Raw genomic sequence first — 22,589 nt, 5'->3', positions numbered from 1 at the left:
AGCTAGGTTTATCATGGTGTTATAGACTGTGACAGGTGTAACACCTAGCTAGGCTTATCATGGTGTTATAGACTGTGACAGGTGTAACACCTAGCTAGGTTTATCATGGTGTTATAGACTGTGACAGGTGTAACACCTAGCTAGGTTTATCATGGTGTTATAGTCTGATGGGTAAATGACAGGTGTAACACCTAGCTAGGTTTATCATGGTGTTATAGTCTGATGGGTAAATGACAGGTGTAACACCTAGCTAGGTTTATCATGGTGTTATAGTTTTAATAGCACTGTATTAGGTTCTGTATGGTGTTAGTGTGATATTAGTAGGGCATACAGGAGCTGCAAGGTATCAGGTCACGTCCTCGCAGGATTACCACTGCTCTGAGACCTGTTCTCAGCTTAACACCGTTTCCATGGCCACGTCATGGAGACTGAGAGATTCCTGAAGTAGGGCTAAGATGTGGGAGTGAGTATTTTGATTTGGTTATTAGAATTTTATATTGGTGGAGTTGAATAGAGTTATTCTAATCTGATGTTGTCAAGTAAATTATCTGGAATGTCTGGGGTGAAGTCATAAAGAGACTAGAATGTCTGGGAGAAACCTGTGATGTCACAAGTAGACAATAATCTCTTGAAGACCTCACCTCTGTGATGTCATAAAGATTAAATATCTGGAGAATACTTTATGTGATTTAAAAAGAGTAGACTCTCTGGGAAAGACCTCTGATGTCATGAAGACACTAGAATATCTTGGAGACCTGCAATGTCATAAATAGAATCTCTGTGATGTCATGAGAGTAGAATATCTGGGGAAGACCTGTGATGTCATGAGAGTAGAATATCTGCGGAAGACCTGTGATGTCATAAGTAGACTAGAATGTCTGGAGAGGAACTCGGTGATGTCATAAAGAGAATAGAATGTCTGAGGGAAGACCTCTGTGATGTCACAGACCAATACAGTAGTAGTAGAATGTCTGGTGAATGTTGTCAGGATGCCAAAAATAATGGAGCAGCCTCGTGGGAGTCCAGTGTTTAGGACCTTTCAGTTTGAATGTTGTGACCCACCTTCAATACAGTCTTTGTACAAACACCTAGACCGTATCAACGAGCCAGTAAGGACTGTCCGTTGTTCCTCTGCCCGGCGATTAGTATTGGCTATAGTGGCCCATGGCTGGGCAGAACCATCCAGTCCTTGCTGACTGGAGTTAGGGGGGTATGTCAGGGCTAAGCCCCCAGGATGAGGCAGTCTGGCTGGGGGAACAGGGTTCAGCGCAAGCCCCTCAACCTCCAGACTTGACATCAATCTGGGAGTGGCCGCTGTTAAATGGTTGTGTGTGTCTTTTGCCAGTCTGTCTTTGTGGGATTGTTGTTGCCGTGTGGCTTTGACTGTGTGTGTGTGTGTTAGCGCTGTATGTGTCTGTTATATTTAATGCCGTGTGGTGTGTGTGTGTGGTGATAATGCCAGCTGTTTGATACTCAGTACCCAGGGGGTGTGGCCAGAGCTAGAGCTAAATTTACTGGTAATCACATGAAAGGGCAATGAGGAGGAGGGGGGAGGGGTGTATCCCACTCATCTCTCTTGATTTGCAGGTTGAGCCAAATGCCACTATTGGGGAGATCAAGTCTATGTTCCACAAAAGCCGTGAGTACAACCTTAGATTGACATTACACAGCAAGCACACAGCAAGCACATTCTACTACAATTAAATTCACTTCAATATACAGTATTTCAATTAGATAAAGCTAAAGAGTTTAACCCCCCCCCCTGTTGTCTGTGTGTCTGTCTTCTTTCTCTGTCTGTCCCTCTACCTGTCTGGTCTCCCTCCCGTCCGCCTGTCTCAGATCCTCAATGGTACGCAGCCAGACAATCCATCCGTCTAGACCCAAGTAAGTCTAACTCCAAACCAGTCTTCTGCTGTTCTGTCTGTATGAAGACTGTATCTATAGTATAGTAGTGATGGTAGCAGGCTGGTACAGGACAGTGTTGATATCTATAGTATAGTAGTGAGGGTAGCAGGCTGGTACAGGACAGTGTTGATATCTATAGTATAGTAGTGATGGTAGCAGGCTGGTACAGGACAGTGTTGATATCTATAGTATAGTAGTGATGGTAGCAGGCTGGTACAGGACAGTGTTGATATCTATAGTATAGTAGTGATGGTAGCAGGCTGGTACAGGACAGTGTTGATATCTATAGTATAGTAGTGATGGTAGCAGGCTGGTACAGGACAGTGTTGATATCTATAGTAGTGATGGTAGCAGGCTGGTACAGGACAGTGTTGATATCTATAGTAGTGATGGTAGCAGGCTGCTACAGGACAGTGTTGATATCTATAGTATAGTAGTGATGGTAGCAGGCTGGTACAGGACAGTGTTGATATCTATAGTATAGTAGTGATGGTAGCAGGCTGCTACAGGACAGTGTTGATATCTATAGTATAGTAGTGATGGTAGCAGGCTGGTACAGGACAGTGTTGATATCTATAGTAGTGATGGTAGCAGGCTGGTACAGGACAGTGTTGATATCTATAGTATAGTAGTGATGGTAGCAGGCTGGTACAGGACAGTGTTGATATCTATAGTATAGTAGTGATGGTAGCAGGCTGGTACAGGACAGTGTTGATATCTATAGTATAGTAGTGATGGTAGCAGGCTGCTACAGGACAGTGTTGATATCTATAGTAGTGATGGTAGCAGGCTGGTACAGGACAGTGTTGATATCTATAGTATAGTAGTGATGGTAGCAGGCTGCTACAGGACAGTGTTGATATCTATAGTATAGTAGTGATGGTAGCAGGCTGGTACAGGACAGTGTTGATATCTATAGTAGTGATGGTAGCAGGCTGGTACAGGACAGTGTTGATATCTATAGTATAGTAGTGATGGTAGCAGGCTGGTACAGGACAGTGTTGATATCTATAGTAGTGATGGTAGCAGGCTGGTACAGGACAGTGTTGATATCTATAGTAGTGATGGTAGCAGGCTGCTACAGGACAGTGTTGATATCTATAGTATAGTAGTGATGGTAGCAGGCTGGTACAGGACAGTGTTGATATCTATAGTATAGTAGTGATGGTAGCAGGCTGCTACAGGACAGTGTTGATATCTATAGTATAGTAGTGATGGTAGCAGGCTGGTACAGGACAGTGTTGATATCTATAGTAGTGATGGTAGCAGGCTGGTACAGGACAGTGTTGATATCTATAGTATAGTAGTGATGGTAGCAGGCTGGTACAGGACAGTGTTGATATCTATAGTATAGTAGTGATGGTAGCAGGCTGGTACAGGACAGTGTTGATATCTATAGTATAGTAGTGATGGTAGCAGGCTGGTACAGGACAGTTGATATCTATAGTATAGTAGTGATGGTAGCAGGCTGGTACAGGACAGTGTTGATATCTATAGTATAGTAGTGATGGTAGCAGGCTGGTACAGGACAGTGTTGATATCTATAGTATAGTAGTGATGGTAGCAGGCTGCTACAGGACAGTGTTGATATCTATAGTAGTGATGGTAGCAGGCTGCTACAGGACAGTGTTGATATCTATAGTAGTGATGGTAGCAGGCTGGTACAGGACAGTGTTGATATCTATAGTAGTGATGGTAGCAGGCTGGTACAGGACAGTGTTGATATCTATAGTAGTGATGGTAGCAGGCTGGTACAGGACAGTGTTGATATCTATAGTAGTGATGGTAGCAGGCTGGTACAGGACAGTGTTGATATCTATAGTAGTGATGGTAGCAGGCTGCTACAGGACAGTGTTGATATCTATAGTATAGTAGTGATGGTAGCAGGCTGCTACAGGACAGTGTTGATATCTATAGTATAGTAGTGATGGTAGCAGGCTGGTACAGGACAGTGTTGATATCTATAGTATAGTAGTGATGGTAGCAGGCTGGTACAGGACAGTGTTGATATCTATAGTAGTGATGGTAGCAGGCTGGTACAGGACAGTGTTGATATCTATAGTATAGTAGTGATGGTAGCAGGCTGGTACAGGACAGTTGATATCTATAGTATAGTAGTGATGGTAGCAGGCTGGTACAGGACAGTGTTGATATCTATAGTATAGTAGTGATGGTAGCAGGCTGGTACAGGACAGTGTTGATATCTATAGTATAGTAGTGATGGTAGCAGGCTGGTACAGGACAGTGTTGATATCTATAGTATAGTAGTGATGGTAACAGGCTGGTAGAGGGTAAGGACTGATCATGCAACTTGTTTGTGGGGCTGTTATTAATCAGAATTCTCCTCTCCTCCTCCTCTCTCTATCAGAGGGTAAGTCTCTAAAGGATGAGGATGTTCTGCAGCATCTTCCTGTGGGAACCACGGCAACCTTCTACTTCCGAGACCTGGGAGCTCAAATCAGCTGGGTGACTGTGAGTGCACACAGGCACACACATACCACACACACACACATGTGCACACTAACTTGTGGCTATTAGTTTCCTCCTGACCTTGGTGTATATTAGTTTCCTCCTGACCTTGGTGTATATTAGTTTCCTCCTGACCTTGGTGTATATTAGTTTCCTCCTGACCTTGGTGTATATTAGTTTCCTCCTGACCTTGGTGTATATTAGTTTCCTCCTGACCTTGGTGGCTATTCGTTTCCTCCTGACCTTGGTGTATATTAGTTTCCTCCTGACCTTGGTGTATATTAGTTTCCTCCTGACCTTGGTGTATATTAGTTTCCTCCTGACCTTGGTGTATATTAGTTTCCTCCTGACCTTGGTGTATATTAGTTTCCTCCTGACCTTGGTGTATATTAGTTTCCTCCTGACCTTGGTGTATATTAGTTTTTGTTGAGAATCACTATTAAAGTCCTTGTCACATTAACTGGGGGAGGGAGAGACGTGAGGGAGAGACGTGAGGGAGAGACGTGAGGGGGAGGGAGAGACGTGAGGGGGAGGGAGAGACGTGAGGGGGAGGGAGAGACGTGAGGGGGAGGGAGAGACGTGGGAGAGACGTGAGGGGGAGGGAGAGACGTGAGGGGGAGGGAGAGACGTGAGGGGGAGACGTGAGGGAGAGACGTGAGGGGGAGGGAGAGACGTGAAGGAGAGACGGGGAGGGAGGGAGAGACGTGAAGGAGAGACGGGGAGGGAGGGAGAGACGTGAAGGAGAGACGGGGAGGGAGGGAGAGACGTGAAGGAGAGACGGGGAGGGAGGGAGAGACGTGAAGGAGAGGGAGGGAGAGACGTGAAGGGGAGGGAGAGACGGGGAGGGAGGGAGAGACGTGAAGGGAGCGAGAGACGTGAAGGGAGGGAGAGACGGGGAGGGAGGGAGAGACGTGAAGGGGAGGGAGGGAGAGACGTGAAGGGGAGGGAGGGAGAGACGTAACGGGGAGGGAGGGAGAGACGGGGAGGGAGGGAGGGAGAGACGTGAAGGGGAGGGAGGGAGAGACGTAACGGGGAGGGAGGGAGAGACGTAACGGGGAGGAAGGGAGAGACGTAACGGGGAGGGAGGGAGAGACGTAACGGGGAGGGAGGGAGAGACGTAACGGGGAGGGAGGGAGAGACGTAACGGGGAGGAAGGGAGAGACGTAACGGGGAGGGAGGGAGAGACGTAACGGGGAGGGAGGGAGAGACGTAACGGGGAGGGAGGGACGTGAAGGGGAGGGAGGGAGAGACGTGAAGGGAAGGGAGGGAGAGACGTGAACGGGGAGGGAGGGAGAGACGTAACGGGGAGGGAGGGACGTGAAGGGGAGGGAGGGAGAGACGTGAAGGGGAGGGAGGGAGAGACGTGAAGGGGAGGGAGGGAGAGACGTGGACGGGGAGGGAGGGAGAGACGTGGACGGGGAGGGAGGGAGAGACGTGGACGGGGAGGGAGGGAGAGACGTGAACGGGGAGGGAGGGAGAGACGTGAACGGGGAGGGAGGGAGAGACGTGAACGGGGAGGGAGGGAGAGACGTGAACGGGGAGGGAGGGAGAGACGTGAACGGGGAGGGAGGGAGAGACGTGAACGGGGAGGGAGGGAGAGACGTGAAGGGGAGGGAGGGAGAGACGTGAACGGGGAGGGAGGGAGAGACGTGAACGGGGAGGGAGGGAGAGACGTGAACGGGGAGGGAGGGAGAGACGTGAAGGGGAGGGAGGGAGAGACGTGAAGGGGAGGGAGGGAGAGACGTGAACGGGGAGGGAGGGAGAGACGTGAACGGGGAGGGAGGGAGAGACGTGAAGGGGAGGGAGGGAGAGACGTGAACGGGGAGGGAGGGAGAGACGTGAAGGGGAGGGAGGGAGAGACGTGAAGGGGAGGGAGGGAGAGACGTGAAGGGGAGGGAGGGAGAGACGTGAAGGGGAGGGAGGGAGAGACGTGAAGGGGAGGGAGAGACGTGAAGGGGAGGGAGGGAGAGACGTAACGGGGAGGGAGGGAGAGACGTAACGGGGAGGGAGGGACGTGAAGGGGAGGGAGGGAGAGACGTAACGGGGAGGGAGGGACGTGAAGGGGAGGGAGGGAGAGACGTGAAGGGAAGGGAGGGAGAGACGTGAACGGGGAGGGAGGGAGAGACGTAACGGGGAGGGAGGGACGTGAAGGGGAGGGAGGGAGAGACGTGAAGGGAAGGGAGGGAGAGACGTGAACGGGGAGGGAGGGAGAGACGTGAACGGGGAGGGAGGGAGAGACGTAACGGGGAGGGAGGGACGTGAAGGGGAGGGAGGGAGAGACGTGAAGGGGAGGGAGGGACGTGAACGGGGAGGGAGGGAGAGACGTGGACGGGGAGGGAGGGAGAGACGTGGACGGGGAGGGAGGGAGAGACGTGGACGGGGAGGGAGGGAGAGACGTGAACGGGGAGGGAGGGAGAGACGTGAACGGGGAGGGAGGGAGAGACGTGAACGGGGAGGGAGGGAGAGACGTGAACGGGGAGGGAGGGAGAGACGTGAACGGGGAGGGAGGGAGAGACGTGAACGGGGAGGGAGGGAGAGACGTGAACGGGGAGGGAGGGAGAGACGTGAAGGGGAGGGAGGGAGAGACGTGAACGGGGAGGGAGGGAGAGACGTGAACGGGGAGGGAGGGAGAGACGTGAACGGGGAGGGAGGGAGAGACGTGAACGGGGAGGGAGGGAGAGACGTGAAGGGGAGGGAGGGAGAGACGTGAAGGGGAGGGAGGGAGAGACGTGAACGGGGAGGGAGGGAGAGACGTGAACGGGGAGGGAGGGAGAGACGTGAAGGGGAGGGAGGGAGAGACGTGAACGGGGAGGGAGGGAGAGACGTGAAGGGGAGGGAGGGAGAGACGTGAAGGGGAGGGAGGGAGAGACGTGAAGGGGAGGGAGGGAGAGACGTGAAGGGGAGGGAGAGACGTGAAGGGGAGGGAGAGACGTGAAGGGGAGGGAGGGAGAGACGTGAAGGGGAGGGAGGGAGAGACGTGAACGGGGAGGGAGGGAGAGACGTGAAGGGGAGGGAGGGAGAGACGTGAAGGGGAGGGAGGGGTGACTGTCGGTTAGGCAGGAACAGGTGTGGAAAACAGAGCGATAAATTTATCCTCCCTGCCCGGCTGGCTGGCTGACTGACTGGCTGGCTGGCTGGACATCTGTTAGTCCAACACGTAAACACCAGTGTTCCACTAGGAGGAGGAGGAGAGCTGGGCAGACTAGAGGGAGGGAGAAAAGTTAACTTATGTTTTGTAAGTTATTCATGATGACCGTAGCAACAGTTTTTAAAATGGCTTTGTCCTTTGCTGCTCAGACAAGAGATTATGAATGATCTGGAGCTCTGACACAACCGGGTTGATGAATGATCTGGAGCTCTGACACAACCGGGTTGATGAATGATCTGGAGCTCTGACACAACCGGGTTGATGAATGATCTGGAGCTCTGACACAACAGGGTTGATGAATGATCTGGAGCTCTGACACAACAGGGTTGATGAATGATCCGGAGCTCTGACACAACAGGGTTGATGAATGATCCGGAGCTGGACTATATTATGCTGAACAAAAAATATAAATGCAACAATTTCAAAGATTTTCCTGAGTTACAGTTGACATGAGGAAGTCAGTCAATTGAAATAGGTCTCTGATTGTCTCTCAGGTGTTTCTGACAGAGTATGGTGGTCCTCTCCTCCTCTACCTAATGTTCTACTTCCGTGTTCCCTTCATCTACGCCCCCAAATATGACTTCACCACCAGCAAGCACTGGGTCGTACAGTGAGTGTCTCTCTCTCTCTCTCTCTCTCTCTCTCACACACACTGGGTCATGCAGACGACTGTAGTCAGACGACTTGTATATCTGAGTGGAACTGCAATGAGCCGCTTGTTAGATGTGAATCATATTTGTCTGCTAGTTGAACTCTAGTTCATCAAACTACGAATGGCAGGAATAAGGAGAACCATTGTCTTTGGTTGCTATGGTGAGTATCCTGGTGCATGTTGGGTAATGTAGTTTGTGTGTGATCCCAGTCTAGCCTGTATGTGTCACTCCTTCCATTACCTGAAGAGACTCCTGGAGACCCTGTTTGTCCATCGCTTCTCCCACGGGACCATGCCGTTACGCAACATCTTCAAGGTGACACACACACTGACGCATGCACACACACACTGACGCATGCACACACACACATTCATAACACACACACTGACGCGCACACACACTGACTAATGCACACACACACACGCATTCATAACACACACTGACGCGCACATACACACTGACTCATGCACACACACGCATTCATAACACACACACTGACGGTACACACACACGCATTCATAACACACTGACTCATGCACACACACACACACACGCACACACTGATGGTACACGCATTCATAACACACACACACACTCACTGTGATTTTTTCTCTTTCTCTCTCTGACACACACCACAGCCTTAGTTGCCCTCTTACCTCATCGTGATGGTGTATCACCTTACACATACCTCATCTAGGGAAACCTAGCCTGTCTCTTCAACCCAGGGTGACCTTTGAACCTGCTGAGAGATTCTGGGGTCATCTGACACTGTGGTCCGCATCCTAATTGGCTCCCTATTTCCTATGTAATGCGCTACTTTTGACCAGGGCCCATATGACTCTGGTCAAAAGTAGTGCACTATATAGTGGATAGGGTAATGGGCCCTGGTTAAAAGGTAGTGCAGTATATAGGGAATAGGGTGCAATTCGGGATGAAACCTGTGTGTGATAAAGTGTGTTCCTGTGTTCCAGAACTGCACCTACTACTGGGGCTTTGCTGCCTGGATGGCCTACTATATTAACCACCCTCTATATACACCACCTAGTGAGTACGCTACTATATTAACCACCCTCTATATACACCACCTAGTGAGTACGCTACTATATTAACCACCCCCTAGTGAGTACGCTACTATATTAACCACCCACTATATACACCACCTACTGAGTACGCTACTATATTAACCACCCTCTATATACACCACCTAGTGAGTACGCTACTATATTAACCACCCACTATATACACCACCTAGTGAGTACGCTACTATATTAACCACCCTCTATATACACCACCTAGTGAGTACGCTACTATATTAACCACCCTCTATATACACCACCTAGTGAGTACGCTACTATATTAACCACCCACTATATACACCACCTAGTGAGTACGCTACTATATTAACCACCCTCTATATACACCACCTAGTGAGTACGCTACTATATTAACCACCCACTATATACACCACCTAGTGAGTACGCTACTATATTAACCACCCTCTATATACACCACCTAGTGAGTATGCTACTATATTAACCACCCTCTATATACACCACCTAGTGAGTACGCTACTATATTAACCTCCCTCTATATACACCACCTAGTGAGTACGCTACTATATTAACCACCCACTATATACACCACCTAGTGAGTATGCTACTATATTAACCACCCCCTAGTGAGTACGCTACTATATTAACCACCCCCTAGTGAGTACGCTACTATATTAACCACCCACTATATACAACACCTAGTGAGTATGCTACTATATTAACCACTACCTAGTGAGTATGCTACTATATTAACCACCCTCTATATACACCACCACCTAGTGAGTACGCTACTATATTAACCACCCTCTATATACACCACCACCTAGTGAGTATGCTACTATATTAACCACCCCCTAGTGAGTACGCTACTATATTAACCACCCCCTAGTGAGTACGCTACTATATTAACCACCCACTATATACAACACCTAGTGAGTATGCTACTATATTAACCACCCCCTAGTGAGTATGCTACTATATTAACCACCCTCTATATACACCACCTAGTGAGTACGCTACTATATTAACCACCCCCTAGTTAGTACGCTACTATATTAACCACCCCCTAGTGAGTACGCTACTATATTAACCACCCACTATATACAACACCTAGTGAGTATGCTACTATATTAACCACCCTCTATATACACCACCACCTAGTGAGTACGCTACTATATTAACCACCCTCTATATACACCACCTAGTGAGTACGCTACTATATTAACCACCCACTATATACACCACCTAGTGAGTATGCTACTATATTAACCACCCTCTATATACACCACCTAGTGAGTACGCTACTATATTAACCACCCCCTAGTGAGTACGCTACTATATTAACCACCCCCTAGTGAGTATGCTACTATATTAACCACCCTCTATATACACCACCTAGTGAGTACGCTACTATATTAACCACCCCCTAGTTAGTACGCTACTATATTAACCACCCCCTAGTGAGTACGCTACTATATTAACCACCCCCTAGTGAGTATGTTACTATATTAACCACCCTCTATATACACCACCTAGTGAGTACGCTACTATATTAACCACCCCCTAGTTAGTACGCTACTATATTAACCACCCCCTAGTGAGTATGCTACTATATTAACCACCCCCTAGTGAGTATGCTACTATATACACCACCACCTAGTGAGTACGCTACTATATTAACCACCCTCTATATACACCACCTAGTGAGTACGCTACTATATTAACCACCCTCTATATACACCACCTAGTGAGTACGCTACTATATTAACCACCCACTATATACACCACCTAGTGAGTATGCTACTATATTAACCACCCTCTATATACACCACCTAGTGAGTACGCTACTATATTAACCACCCCCTAGTGAGTACGCTACTATATTAACCACCCCCTAGTGAGTATGCTACTATATTAACCACCCTCTATATACACCACCTAGTGAGTACGCTACTATATTAACCACCCCCTAGTTAGTACGCTACTATATTAACCACCCCCTAGTGAGTACGCTACTATATTAACCACCCCCTAGTGAGTATGCTACTATATTAACCACCCTCTATATACACCACCTAGTGAGTACGCTACTATATTAACCACCCCCTAGTTAGTACACTACTATATTAACCACCCCCTAGTGAGTACGCTACTATATTAACCACCCACTATATACAACACCTAGTGAGTATGCTACTATATTAACCACTACCTAGTGAGTACGCTACTATATTAACCACCCTCTATATACACCACCACCTAGTGAGTATGCTACTATATTAACCACCCTCTATATACACCACCACCTAGTGAGTACGCTACTATATTAACCACCCTCTATATACACCACCACCTAGTGAGTACGCTACTATATTAACCACCCTCTATATACACCACCTAGTGAGTACGCTACTATATTAACCACCCACTATATACACCACCTAGTGAGTACGCTACTATATTAACCACCCTCTATATACACCACCTAGTGAGTATGCTACTATATTAACCACCCTCTATATACACCACCTAGTGAGTACGCTACTATATTAACCACCTTCTATATACACCACCTAGTGAGTATGCTACTATATTAACCACCCTCTATATACACCACCTAGTGAGTACGCTACTATATTAACCACCCTCTATATACATCACCTAGTGAGTACGCTACTATATTAACCACCCTCTATATACACCACCTAGTGAGTACGCTACTATATTAACCACCCTCTATATACACCCCCTAGTGAGTATGCTACTATATTAACCACCCTCTATATACACCACCTAGTGAGTACGCTACTATATTAACCACCCCCTAGTTAGTACACTACTATATTAACCACCCCCTAGTGAGTACGCTACTATATTAACCACCCCCTAGTGAGTATGCTACTATATTAACCACCCTCTATATACACCACCTAGTGAGTACGCTACTATATTAACCACCCCCTAGTTAGTACACTACTATATTAACCACCCCCTAGTGAGTACGCTACTATATTAACCACCCACTATATACAACACCTAGTGAGTATGCTACTATATTAACCACTACCTAGTGAGTATGCTACTATATTAACCACCCTCTATATACACCACCCCCTAGTGAGTATGCTACTATATTAACCACCCTCTATATACACCACCTAGTGAGTACGCTACTATATTAACCACCCACTATATACACCACCTAGTGAGTACGCTACTATATTAACCACCCTCTATATACACCACCTAGTGAGTATGCTACTATATTAACCACCCTCTATATACACCACCTAGTGAGTACGCTACTATATTAACCACCCTCTATATACACCACCTAGTGAGTACGCTACTATATTAACCACCCTCTATATACACCACCTAGTGAGTACGCTACTATATTAACCACCCTCTATATACACCACCTAGTGAGTACGCTACTATATTAACCACCCTCTATATACACCACCTAGTGAGTACGCTACTATATTAACCACCCACTATATACACCACCTAGTGAGTACGCTACTATATTAACCACCCACTATATACACCACCTAGTGAGTACGCTACTATATTAACCACCCTCTATATACACCACCTAGTGAGTACGCTACTATATTAACCACCCCCTAGTTAGTACGCTACTATATTAACCACCCCCTAGTGAGTACGCTACTATATTAACCACCCCCTAGTGAGTATGCTACTATATTAACCACCCTCTATATACACCACCTAGTGAGTACGCTACTATATTAACCACCCCCTAGTTAGTACACTACTATATTAACCACCCCCTAGTGAGTACGCTACTATATTAACCACCCACTATATACAACACCTAGTGAGTATGCTACTATATTAACCACTACCTAGTGAGTATGCTACTATATTAACCACCCTCTATATACACCACCACCTAGTGAGTACGCTACTATATTAACCACCCTCTATATACACCACCACCTAGTGAGTACGCTACTATATTAACCACCCTCTATATACACCATCTAGTGAGTACGCTACTATATTAACCACCCACTATATACACCACCTAGTGAGTACGCTACTATATTAACCACCCTCTATATACACCACCTAGTGAGTATGCTACTATATTAACCACCCTCTATATACACCACCTAGTGAGTACGCTACTATATTAACCACCCTCTATATACACCACCTAGTGAGTATGCTACTATATTAACCACCCTCTATATACACCACCTAGTGAGTACGCTACTATATTAACCACCCTCTATATACACCACCTAGTGAGTACGCTACTATATTAACCACCCTCTATATACACCACCTAGTGAGTACGCTACTATATTAACCACCCTCTATATACACCACCTAGTGAGTATGGTACTATATTAACCACCCTCTATATACACCACCTAGTGAGTACGCTACTATATTAACCACCCACTATATACACAACCCCCTAGGGAGTACGCTACTATATTAACCACCCTCTATATACACCACCTAGTGAGTACGCTACTATATTAACCACCCACTATATACACCACCTAGTGAGTATGCTACTATATTAACCACCCTCTATATACACCACCTAGTGAGTACGCTACTATATTAACCACCCCCTAGTGAGTACGCTACTATATTAACCACCCCCTAGTGAGTATGCTACTATATTAACCACCCTCTATATACACCACCTAGTGAGTACGCTACTATATTAACCACCCCCTAGTTAGTACGCTACTATATTAACCACCCCCTTGTGAGTACGCTACTATATTAACCACCCCCTAGTGAGTATGCTACTATATTAACCACCCTCTATATACACCACCTAGTGAGTACGCTACTATATTAACCACCCCCTAGTTAGTACGCTACTATATTAACCACTACCTAGTGAGTATGCTACTATATTAACCACCCCCTAGTGAGTACGCTACTATATACACCACCACCTAGTGAGTACGCTACTATATTAACCACCCTCTATATACACCAACTGGTGAGTACGCTACTATATTAACCACCCTCTATATACACCACCTAGTGAGTACGCTACTATATTAACCACCCACTATATACACCACCTAGTGAGTATGCTACTATATTAACCACCCTCTATATACACCACCTAGTGAGTACGCTACTATATTAACCACCCCCTAGTGAGTACGCTACTATATTAACCACCCCCTAGTGAGTATGCTACTATATTAACCACCCTCTATATACACCACCTAGTGAGTACGCTACTATATTAACCACCCCCTAGTTAGTACGCTACTATATTAACCACCCCCTAGTGAGTACGCTACTATATTAACCACCCCCTAGTGAGTATGCTACTATATTAACCACCCTCTATATACACCACCTAGTGAGTACGCTACTATATTAACCACCCCCTAGTTAGTACACTACTATATTAACCACCCCCTAGTGAGTACGCTACTATATTAACCACCCACTATATACAACACCTAGTGAGTATGCTACTATATTAACCACTACCTAGTGAGTATGCTACTATATTAACCACCCTCTATATACACCACCACCTAGTGAGTACGCTACTATATTAACCACCCTCTATATACACCACCACCTAGTGAGTACGCTACTATATTAACCACCCTCTATATACACCACCTAGTGAGTACGCTACTATATTAACCACCCACTATATACACCACCTAGTGAGTACGCTACTATATTAACCACCCTCTATATACACCACCTAGTGAGTATGCTACTATATTAACCACCCTCTATATACACCACCTAGTGAGTACGCTACTATATTAACCACCTTATATATACACCACCTAGTGAGTATGCTACTATATTAACCACCCTCTATATACACCACCTAGTGAGTACGCTACTATATTAACCACCCTCTATATACACCACCTAGTGAGTACACTACTATATTAACCACCCTCTATATACACCACCTAGTGAGTACGCTACTATATTAACCACCCTCTATATACACCCCCTAGTGAGTATGCTACTATATTAACCACCCTCTATATACACCACCTAGTGAGTACGCTACTATATTAACCACCCCCTAGTTAGTACACTACTATATTAACCACCCCCTAGTGAGTACGCTACTATATTAACCACCCCCTAGTGAGGATGCTACTATATTAACCACCCTCTATATACACCACCTAGTGAGTACGCTACTATATTAACCACCCCCTAGTTAGTACACTACTATATTAACCACCCCCTAGTGAGTACGCTACTATATTAACCACCCACTATATACAACACCTAGTGAGTATGCTACTATATTAACCACTACCTAGTGAGTATGCTACTATATTAACCACCCTCTATATACACCACCCCCTAGTGAGTACGCTACTATATTAACCACCCTCTATATACACCACCTAGTGAGTACGCTACTATATTAACCACCCTCTATATACACCACCTAGTGAGTACGCTACTATATTAACCACCCTCTATATACACCACCTAGTGAGTACGCTACTATATTAACCACCCTCTATATACACCACCTAGTGAGTACGCTACTATATTAACCACCCTCTATATACACCCCCTAGTGAGTATGCTACTATATTAACCACCCTCTATATACACCACCTAGTGAGTACGCTACTATATTAACCACCCCCTAGTTAGTACGCTACTATATTAACCACCCCCTAGTGAGTACGCTACTATATTAACCACCCCCTAGTGAGTATGCTACTATATTAACCACCCTCTATATACACCACCTAGTGAGTACGCTACTATATTAACCACCCCCTAGTTAGTACACTACTATATTAACCACCCCCTAGTGAGTACGCTACTATATTAACCACCCACTATATACAACACCTAGTGAGTATGCTACTATATTAACCACTACCTAGTGAGTATGCTACTATATTAACCACCCTCTATATACACCACCACCTAGTGAGTACGCTACTATATTAACCACCCTCTATATACACCACCACCTAGTGAGTTCGCTACTATATTAACCACCCTCTATATACACCATCTAGTGAGTACGCTACTATATTAACCACCCACTATATACACCACCTAGTGAGTACGCTACTATATTAACCACCCTCTATATACACCACCTAGTGAGTATGCTACTATATTAACCACCCTCTATATACACCACCTAGTGAGTACGCTACTATATTAACCACCCTCTATATACACCACCTAGTGAGTATGCTACTATATTAACCACCCTCTATATACACCACCTAGTGAGTACGCTACTATATTAACCACCCTCTATATACACCACCTAGTGAGTACGCTACTATATTAACCACCCTCTATATACACCACCTAGTGAGTACGCTACTATATTAACCACCCTCTATATACACCACCTAGTGAGTATGGTACTATATTAACCACCCTCTATATACACCACCTAGTGAGTACGCTACTATATTAACCACCCACTATATACACCACCCCCTAGGGAGTACGCTACTATATTAACCACCCTCTATATACACCACCTAGTGAGTACGCTACTATATTAACCACCCACTATATACACCACCCCCTAGTGAGTATGCTACTATATTAACCACTACCTAGTGAGTATGCTACTATATTAACCACCCTCTATATACACCACCTAGTGAGTACGCTACTATATTAACCACCCTCTATATACACCGCCACCTAGTGAGTACGCTACTATATTAACCACCCTCTATATACATCACCTAGTGAGTATGCTACTATATTAACCACCCACTATATACACCACCTAGTGAGTACGCTACTATATTAACCACCCACTATATACACCACCTAGTGAGTACGCTACTATATTAACCACCCCCTAGTGAGTACGCTACTATATTAACCACCACCTAGTGAGTATGCTACTATATTAACCACCCTCTATATACACCACCTAGTGAGTACGCTACTATATTAACCACCCACTAGTGAGTACGCTACTATATTAACCACCCACTATATACACCACCTAGTGAGTACGCTACTATATTAACCACCACCTAGTGAGTACGCTACTATATTAACCACCCCCTAGTGAGTACGCTACTATATTAACCACCACCTAGTGAGTACGCTACTATATTAACCACCCACTATATACACCACCTAGTGAGTACGCTACTATATTAACCACCCACTATATACACCACCTAGTGAGTACGCTACTATATTAACCACCCCCTAGTGAGTACGCTACTATATTAACCACCACCTAGTGAGTATGCTACTATATTAACCACCCTCTATATACACCACCTAGTGAGTACGCTACTATATTAACCACCCACTAGTGAGTACGCTACTATATTAACCACCCACTATATACACCACCTAGTGAGTACGCTACTATATTAACCACCCCCTAGTGAGTACGCTACTATATTAACCACCCACTATATACACCACCTAGTGAGTACACTACTATATTCACCACCCCCTAGTGAGTACGCTACTATATTAACCACCCACTATATACACCACCTAGTGTGTACGCTACTATATTAACCACCCCCTAGTGAGTACGCTACTATATTAACCACCACCTAGTGAGTATGCTACTATATTAACCACCCTCTATATACACCACCTAGTGAGTACGCTACTATATTAACCACCCACTAGTGAGTACGCTACTATATTAACCACCCACTATATACACCACCTAGTGAGTACGCTACTATATTAACCACCCCCTAGTGAGTCCGCTACTATATTAACCACCCACTATATACACCACCTAGTGAGTACACTACTATATTCACCACCCCCTAGTGAGTACGCTACTATATTAACCACCCACTATATACACCACCTAGTGAGTACGCTACTATATTAACCACCCCCTAGTGAGTACGCTACTATATTAACCACCCACTATATACACCACCTAGTGAGTATGCTACTATATTAACCACCCTCTATATACACCACCTAGTGAGTACGCTACTATATTAACCTCCCTCTATATACACCACCTAGTGAGTACGCTACTATATTAACCACCCACTATATACACCACCTAGTGAGTACGCTACTATATTAACCACCCCCTAGTGAGTACGCTACTATATTAACCACCACCTAGTGAGTATGCTACTATATTAACCACCCTCTATATACACCACCTAGTGAGTACGCTACTATATTAACCACCCACTAGTGAGTACGCTACTATATTAACCACCCACTATATACACCACCTAGTGAGTACGCTACTATATTAACCACCCCCTAGTGAGTACGCTACTATATTAACCACCCACTATATACACCACCTAGTGAGTACACTACTATATTCACCACCCCCTAGTGAGTACGCTACTATATTAACCACCCACTATATACACCACCTAGTGTGTACGCTACTATATTAACCACCCCCTAGTGAGTACGCTACTATATTAACCACCACCTAGTGAGTATGCTACTATATTAACCACCCTCTATATACACCACCTAGTGAGTACGCTACTATATTAACCACCCACTAGTGAGTACGCTACTATATTAACCACCCACTATATACACCACCTAGTGAGTACGCTACTATATTAACCACCCCCTAGTGAGTCCGCTACTATATTAACCACCCACTATATACACCACCTAGTGAGTACACTACTATATTCACCACCCCCTAGTGAGTACGCTACTATATTAACCACCCACTATATACACCACCTAGTGAGTACGCTACTATATTAACCACCCCCTAGTGAGTACGCTACTATATTAACCACCCACTATATACACCACCTAGTGAGTATGCTACTATATTAACCACCCTCTATATACACCACCTAGTGAGTACGCTACTATATTAACCTCCCTCTATATACACCACCTAGTGAGTACGCTACTATATTAACCACCCACTATATACACCACCTAGTGAGTACGCTACTATATTAACCACCCTCTATTTACACCACCTAGTGAGTACGCTACTATATTAACCATCACCTACTGAGTACGCTACTATATTAACCACCACCTACTGAGTACACTACTATATTAACCACCCTCTATATACACCACCTAGTGAGTACGCTACTATATTAACCACCCACTATATACACCACCTAGTGAGTACGCTACTATATTAACCACCCTCTATTTACACCACCTAGTGAGTACGCTACTATATTAACCACCCACTATATACACCACCTAGTGAGTACGCTACTATATTAACCACCACCTACTGAGTACACTACTATATTAACCACCCACTATATACACCACCTAGTGAGTACGCTACTATATTAACCACCCCTAGTGAGTACGCTACTATATTAACGACCCTTGTCTTTTCAGCAATCTATGGTGAGCAGCAGGTCAGGATTGCCCTCGTAATCTTTCTGGTAAGACTCTACTGTTCTATACTCTACTATAATGTACTCATCCTGTATACTATAGTAATAGAACAATATCATAGTAAATGGTTATTTAGTAGATGCTATCTTCTCAGTTCTGTCAGGTTGGTAACTTCTCCATCCATATCGCCCTGCGGAACCTCCGCCCACCAGGTACACACTCCTATTGAATATGCAAACATTAGAACACATCAATCACTTCAACATGCACTGTTTTCTCTGTGTGCTACAAAACAGTAGCCCACAATAATCTCTCTCCCTCTGTCTGTCTCCATCAGGATCTAAGACCAGGAAGATCCCCTACCCCACTAAGAACCCCTTCACCTGGATCTTCCTGCTGGTCTCCTGTCCCAACTACACCTATGAGGTGAGTCTTATTTTATTTATTTATTTATTTTACCTTTATTTAACTAGGCAAGTCAGTTAAGAACAAATTCTTATTTTCAATGACGGCCTAGGAACAGTGGGTTAACTGCCTGTTCAGGGGCAGAACGACAGATTTGTACCTTGTCAGCTCGGGGGGTTTGAACTTGCAACCTTCCGGTTACTAGTCCAACGCTCTAACCACAGATCTAGGATCAGCTTCCCCTCCACCAATCTTAACCATTAGTGTGGAAAATGCAAAGATCAACGTCTAGGGGCGACATCACCCTGTATTTAGTCCAGGGTGACGCTGCCCTCTGCCTCTCACTGTAGTAGTTAGGCTCATGGCCACCTAGTGGCAGAAGTTTGCAGTGACATTTTTGTGAATAGGAAACGGGTTTGGATACCTGGTCAGTTATATAACTAAATGTCTTCCACATTTAACCCAACCCCTCTGAATCAGAGGTGCGAGGGGCTGCCTTATTCAACATCCACATTATGATGTGTGTGTGTGTGTGTGTGACACCATTGTTCTCTTTCTCCTATGTAGTGTGTGTGTGTGACATATAAAAGTATGTGTGTAACACCATCTCTCCTGTAGCTGGGCTCGTGGTTCGGCTTCACCCTGATGACTCAGTGTCTGCCGGTGGCGTTCTTCACGGCGGTGGGCTTCATCCAGATGACGGTGTGGGCCAAGGGGAAGCACCGCAGCTACCTGAAAGAGTTCCGGGACTACCCTCCCCTTCGCTCGCCCATCCTCCCCTTCGTCCTCTAGAGAAGACTGGAGACCCACCCAAACCTACACTGGACTGACCTGGAATGAGAACCCTCCCCTTCGCTCGCCCATCCTCCCCTTCGTCCTCTAGAGAAGACTGGAGGCCAACCCAAACCTACACTGGACTGAGAACCCTGCCCCCTTGATTACCGCCCCTATCCTCCAATTAATAACACTTACCCCCCCCAAAAAAAAAACATTGAGGAGACTGTCTTATACTATGCTTTCCCACACAGAAGTTTCTGCCTAACAACGCTCCTCAACCCACGTGATTGGCTATTGTTATTTTTCTTATGCGTGTTTAATAACCTGACTGACAGTCTGGTGTCTCAAATGGTACACTACTACAGGGCCCTCTGGTCAAAAGTAGTGCACTACATAGGGGCTAGGGAGCCATTTGGGATGTGACCAGTATATAACAAGGTGTAGGTCTATCTGCTCTGGGTTACTTTAGTTTTGTTTTTTTACTCATGTGAAGAAGTATAACAATACCAAAGTCTTTGATCAGAAATGGGGAAATAAACCATGAGCTTTTGGTCGTTCTGTTGGAACTTTCATTAGAAGACATTCAGTTTAAAAACCATCTTATCTAGACTACTGTTACTAGACTGGAGACTAATACACACCACTGTTACCACACTGGAGATGAGGGCCATATGATACAATAGAACACATCTAAGGCTGCGTTTACACAGGCAGACCAATTGTGATCCCACCCCACAAATTGGTCTTTTGACCAATCTCAGATCTGATTGCTCAAATCACAAATGAGTGAGAAATCAGAATTGGGCTGCCTGTCTAAACCCAGCCTGTGATAGGGACAGAATGCGAAACTAAATTGATTCTATTCAATCAGTTGATGGATCTAGATTGTAGAGGGAAAGATGTGCAATTTGTCTGGTCATTCAGGATGACATGTCCATATGATCTTGGATCAGCTCCCCTCTTATCATTATGAAATAAAAGGCTAACCTGATCCTAGAGCAGTAGTTCTAATCAGCCCTGGACTAGCTTTTCACCCCGTTGAACGTAGCACAGGCAGGACTAGTGATTATGAAACAAACTAATCTTGATTCACTCAGATCAGCATTAACTGGTGACAGCTGATGTCTGGGCGGTGTCAGAGGTGGAACTGCGTTAGAGCGGTCAAATCCCCAAGCAGCTCCGTGCAGACCGGTTCTCACGGACAAGGCCATTGGATAAGACAAAATCCCATTCAGCCGTGTTAAAGTTCAAACACTTGAATTAGACTTGGTAGGCAGAAATCCCCCATTCAAATGAAAACATACATTAGCCAAACATAATTTGACAGAGTCATTATTCCTGACCCTGATAGAAGTTCAAAACAGAGCGTAGTAGGCTCTAACGCAGCACAGATAAGGGGTTTGTCAAAAGCAGCCTCTCTGATTCGTCAGCTCCTACTGCAGCTACACCTCCAACACCGTGGAAACATCAGCTATGTGGATCCGGCCAACGCTGGTTGACACGTGATCTGATTGAATCCAGGCCTAAATGTTAGATCGCAGGTTGTTGACAATGCCGCTTTTAAAGGCAATTTTCCGATAGAGCCGACATGTTCACCGTGAATGAGATCTCTACTACAAACACGGGAACATCGCATTTTAAAAACTGCATTGTCGACAACCCCACTGTCGGATAGCTGGCTCAGACCCTGCTCTGATGCACACCCCTCCTGCTACCTGGGGTGTATTCAACAAAAACAAGCATTTCTATTGGACAAATTGGGGTCGGTCTCTCCACGTTGGTTCCCAGGCTCGTAACGTACCAGGAAACAAACAAAGAGACAGA

General features: G+C 45.5%; 1 protein-coding gene across 3 annotated transcripts in view; it reads left to right on the top strand.

The window, feature by feature from the left end:
- The window catches only part of tecrb (trans-2,3-enoyl-CoA reductase b), a 37,354-nt gene extending 16,031 nt beyond the window's left edge, over window positions 1-21,323 (top strand). For 2 of the 3 annotated variants that reach the window (XM_036948973.1, XM_036948971.1), the window contains 10 exons: window positions 1,588-1,639; window positions 1,840-1,884; window positions 4,274-4,377; window positions 8,017-8,132; window positions 8,385-8,490; window positions 9,147-9,219; window positions 19,584-19,630; window positions 19,738-19,795; window positions 19,921-20,009; window positions 20,607-21,323. In XM_036948973.1, the coding sequence (XP_036804868.1) occupies window positions 1,588-1,639; window positions 1,840-1,884; window positions 4,274-4,377; window positions 8,017-8,132; window positions 8,385-8,490; window positions 9,147-9,219; window positions 19,584-19,630; window positions 19,738-19,795; window positions 19,921-20,009; window positions 20,607-20,780 (864 nt within the window). In that variant the 3' untranslated portion in view covers window positions 20,781-21,323. The remainder of the gene's footprint in view (window positions 1-1,587; window positions 1,640-1,839; window positions 1,885-4,273; window positions 4,378-8,016; window positions 8,133-8,384; window positions 8,491-9,146; window positions 9,220-19,583; window positions 19,631-19,737; window positions 19,796-19,920; window positions 20,010-20,606) is intronic. The other variant, XM_036948972.1, reaches the window with a different exon arrangement.
- The last annotated feature ends 1,266 nt before the right edge of the window (window positions 21,324-22,589 follow it).

Source organism: Oncorhynchus mykiss, chromosome 17 (assembly GCF_013265735.2).
Source record: "Oncorhynchus mykiss isolate Arlee chromosome 17, USDA_OmykA_1.1, whole genome shotgun sequence".
Classification (NCBI taxonomy): Eukaryota; Metazoa; Chordata; class Actinopteri; order Salmoniformes; family Salmonidae; genus Oncorhynchus; species Oncorhynchus mykiss.
The sequence above is the reverse complement of the archived record's forward strand: the minus strand, read 5'-3'. Positions and strand labels throughout refer to the sequence as shown.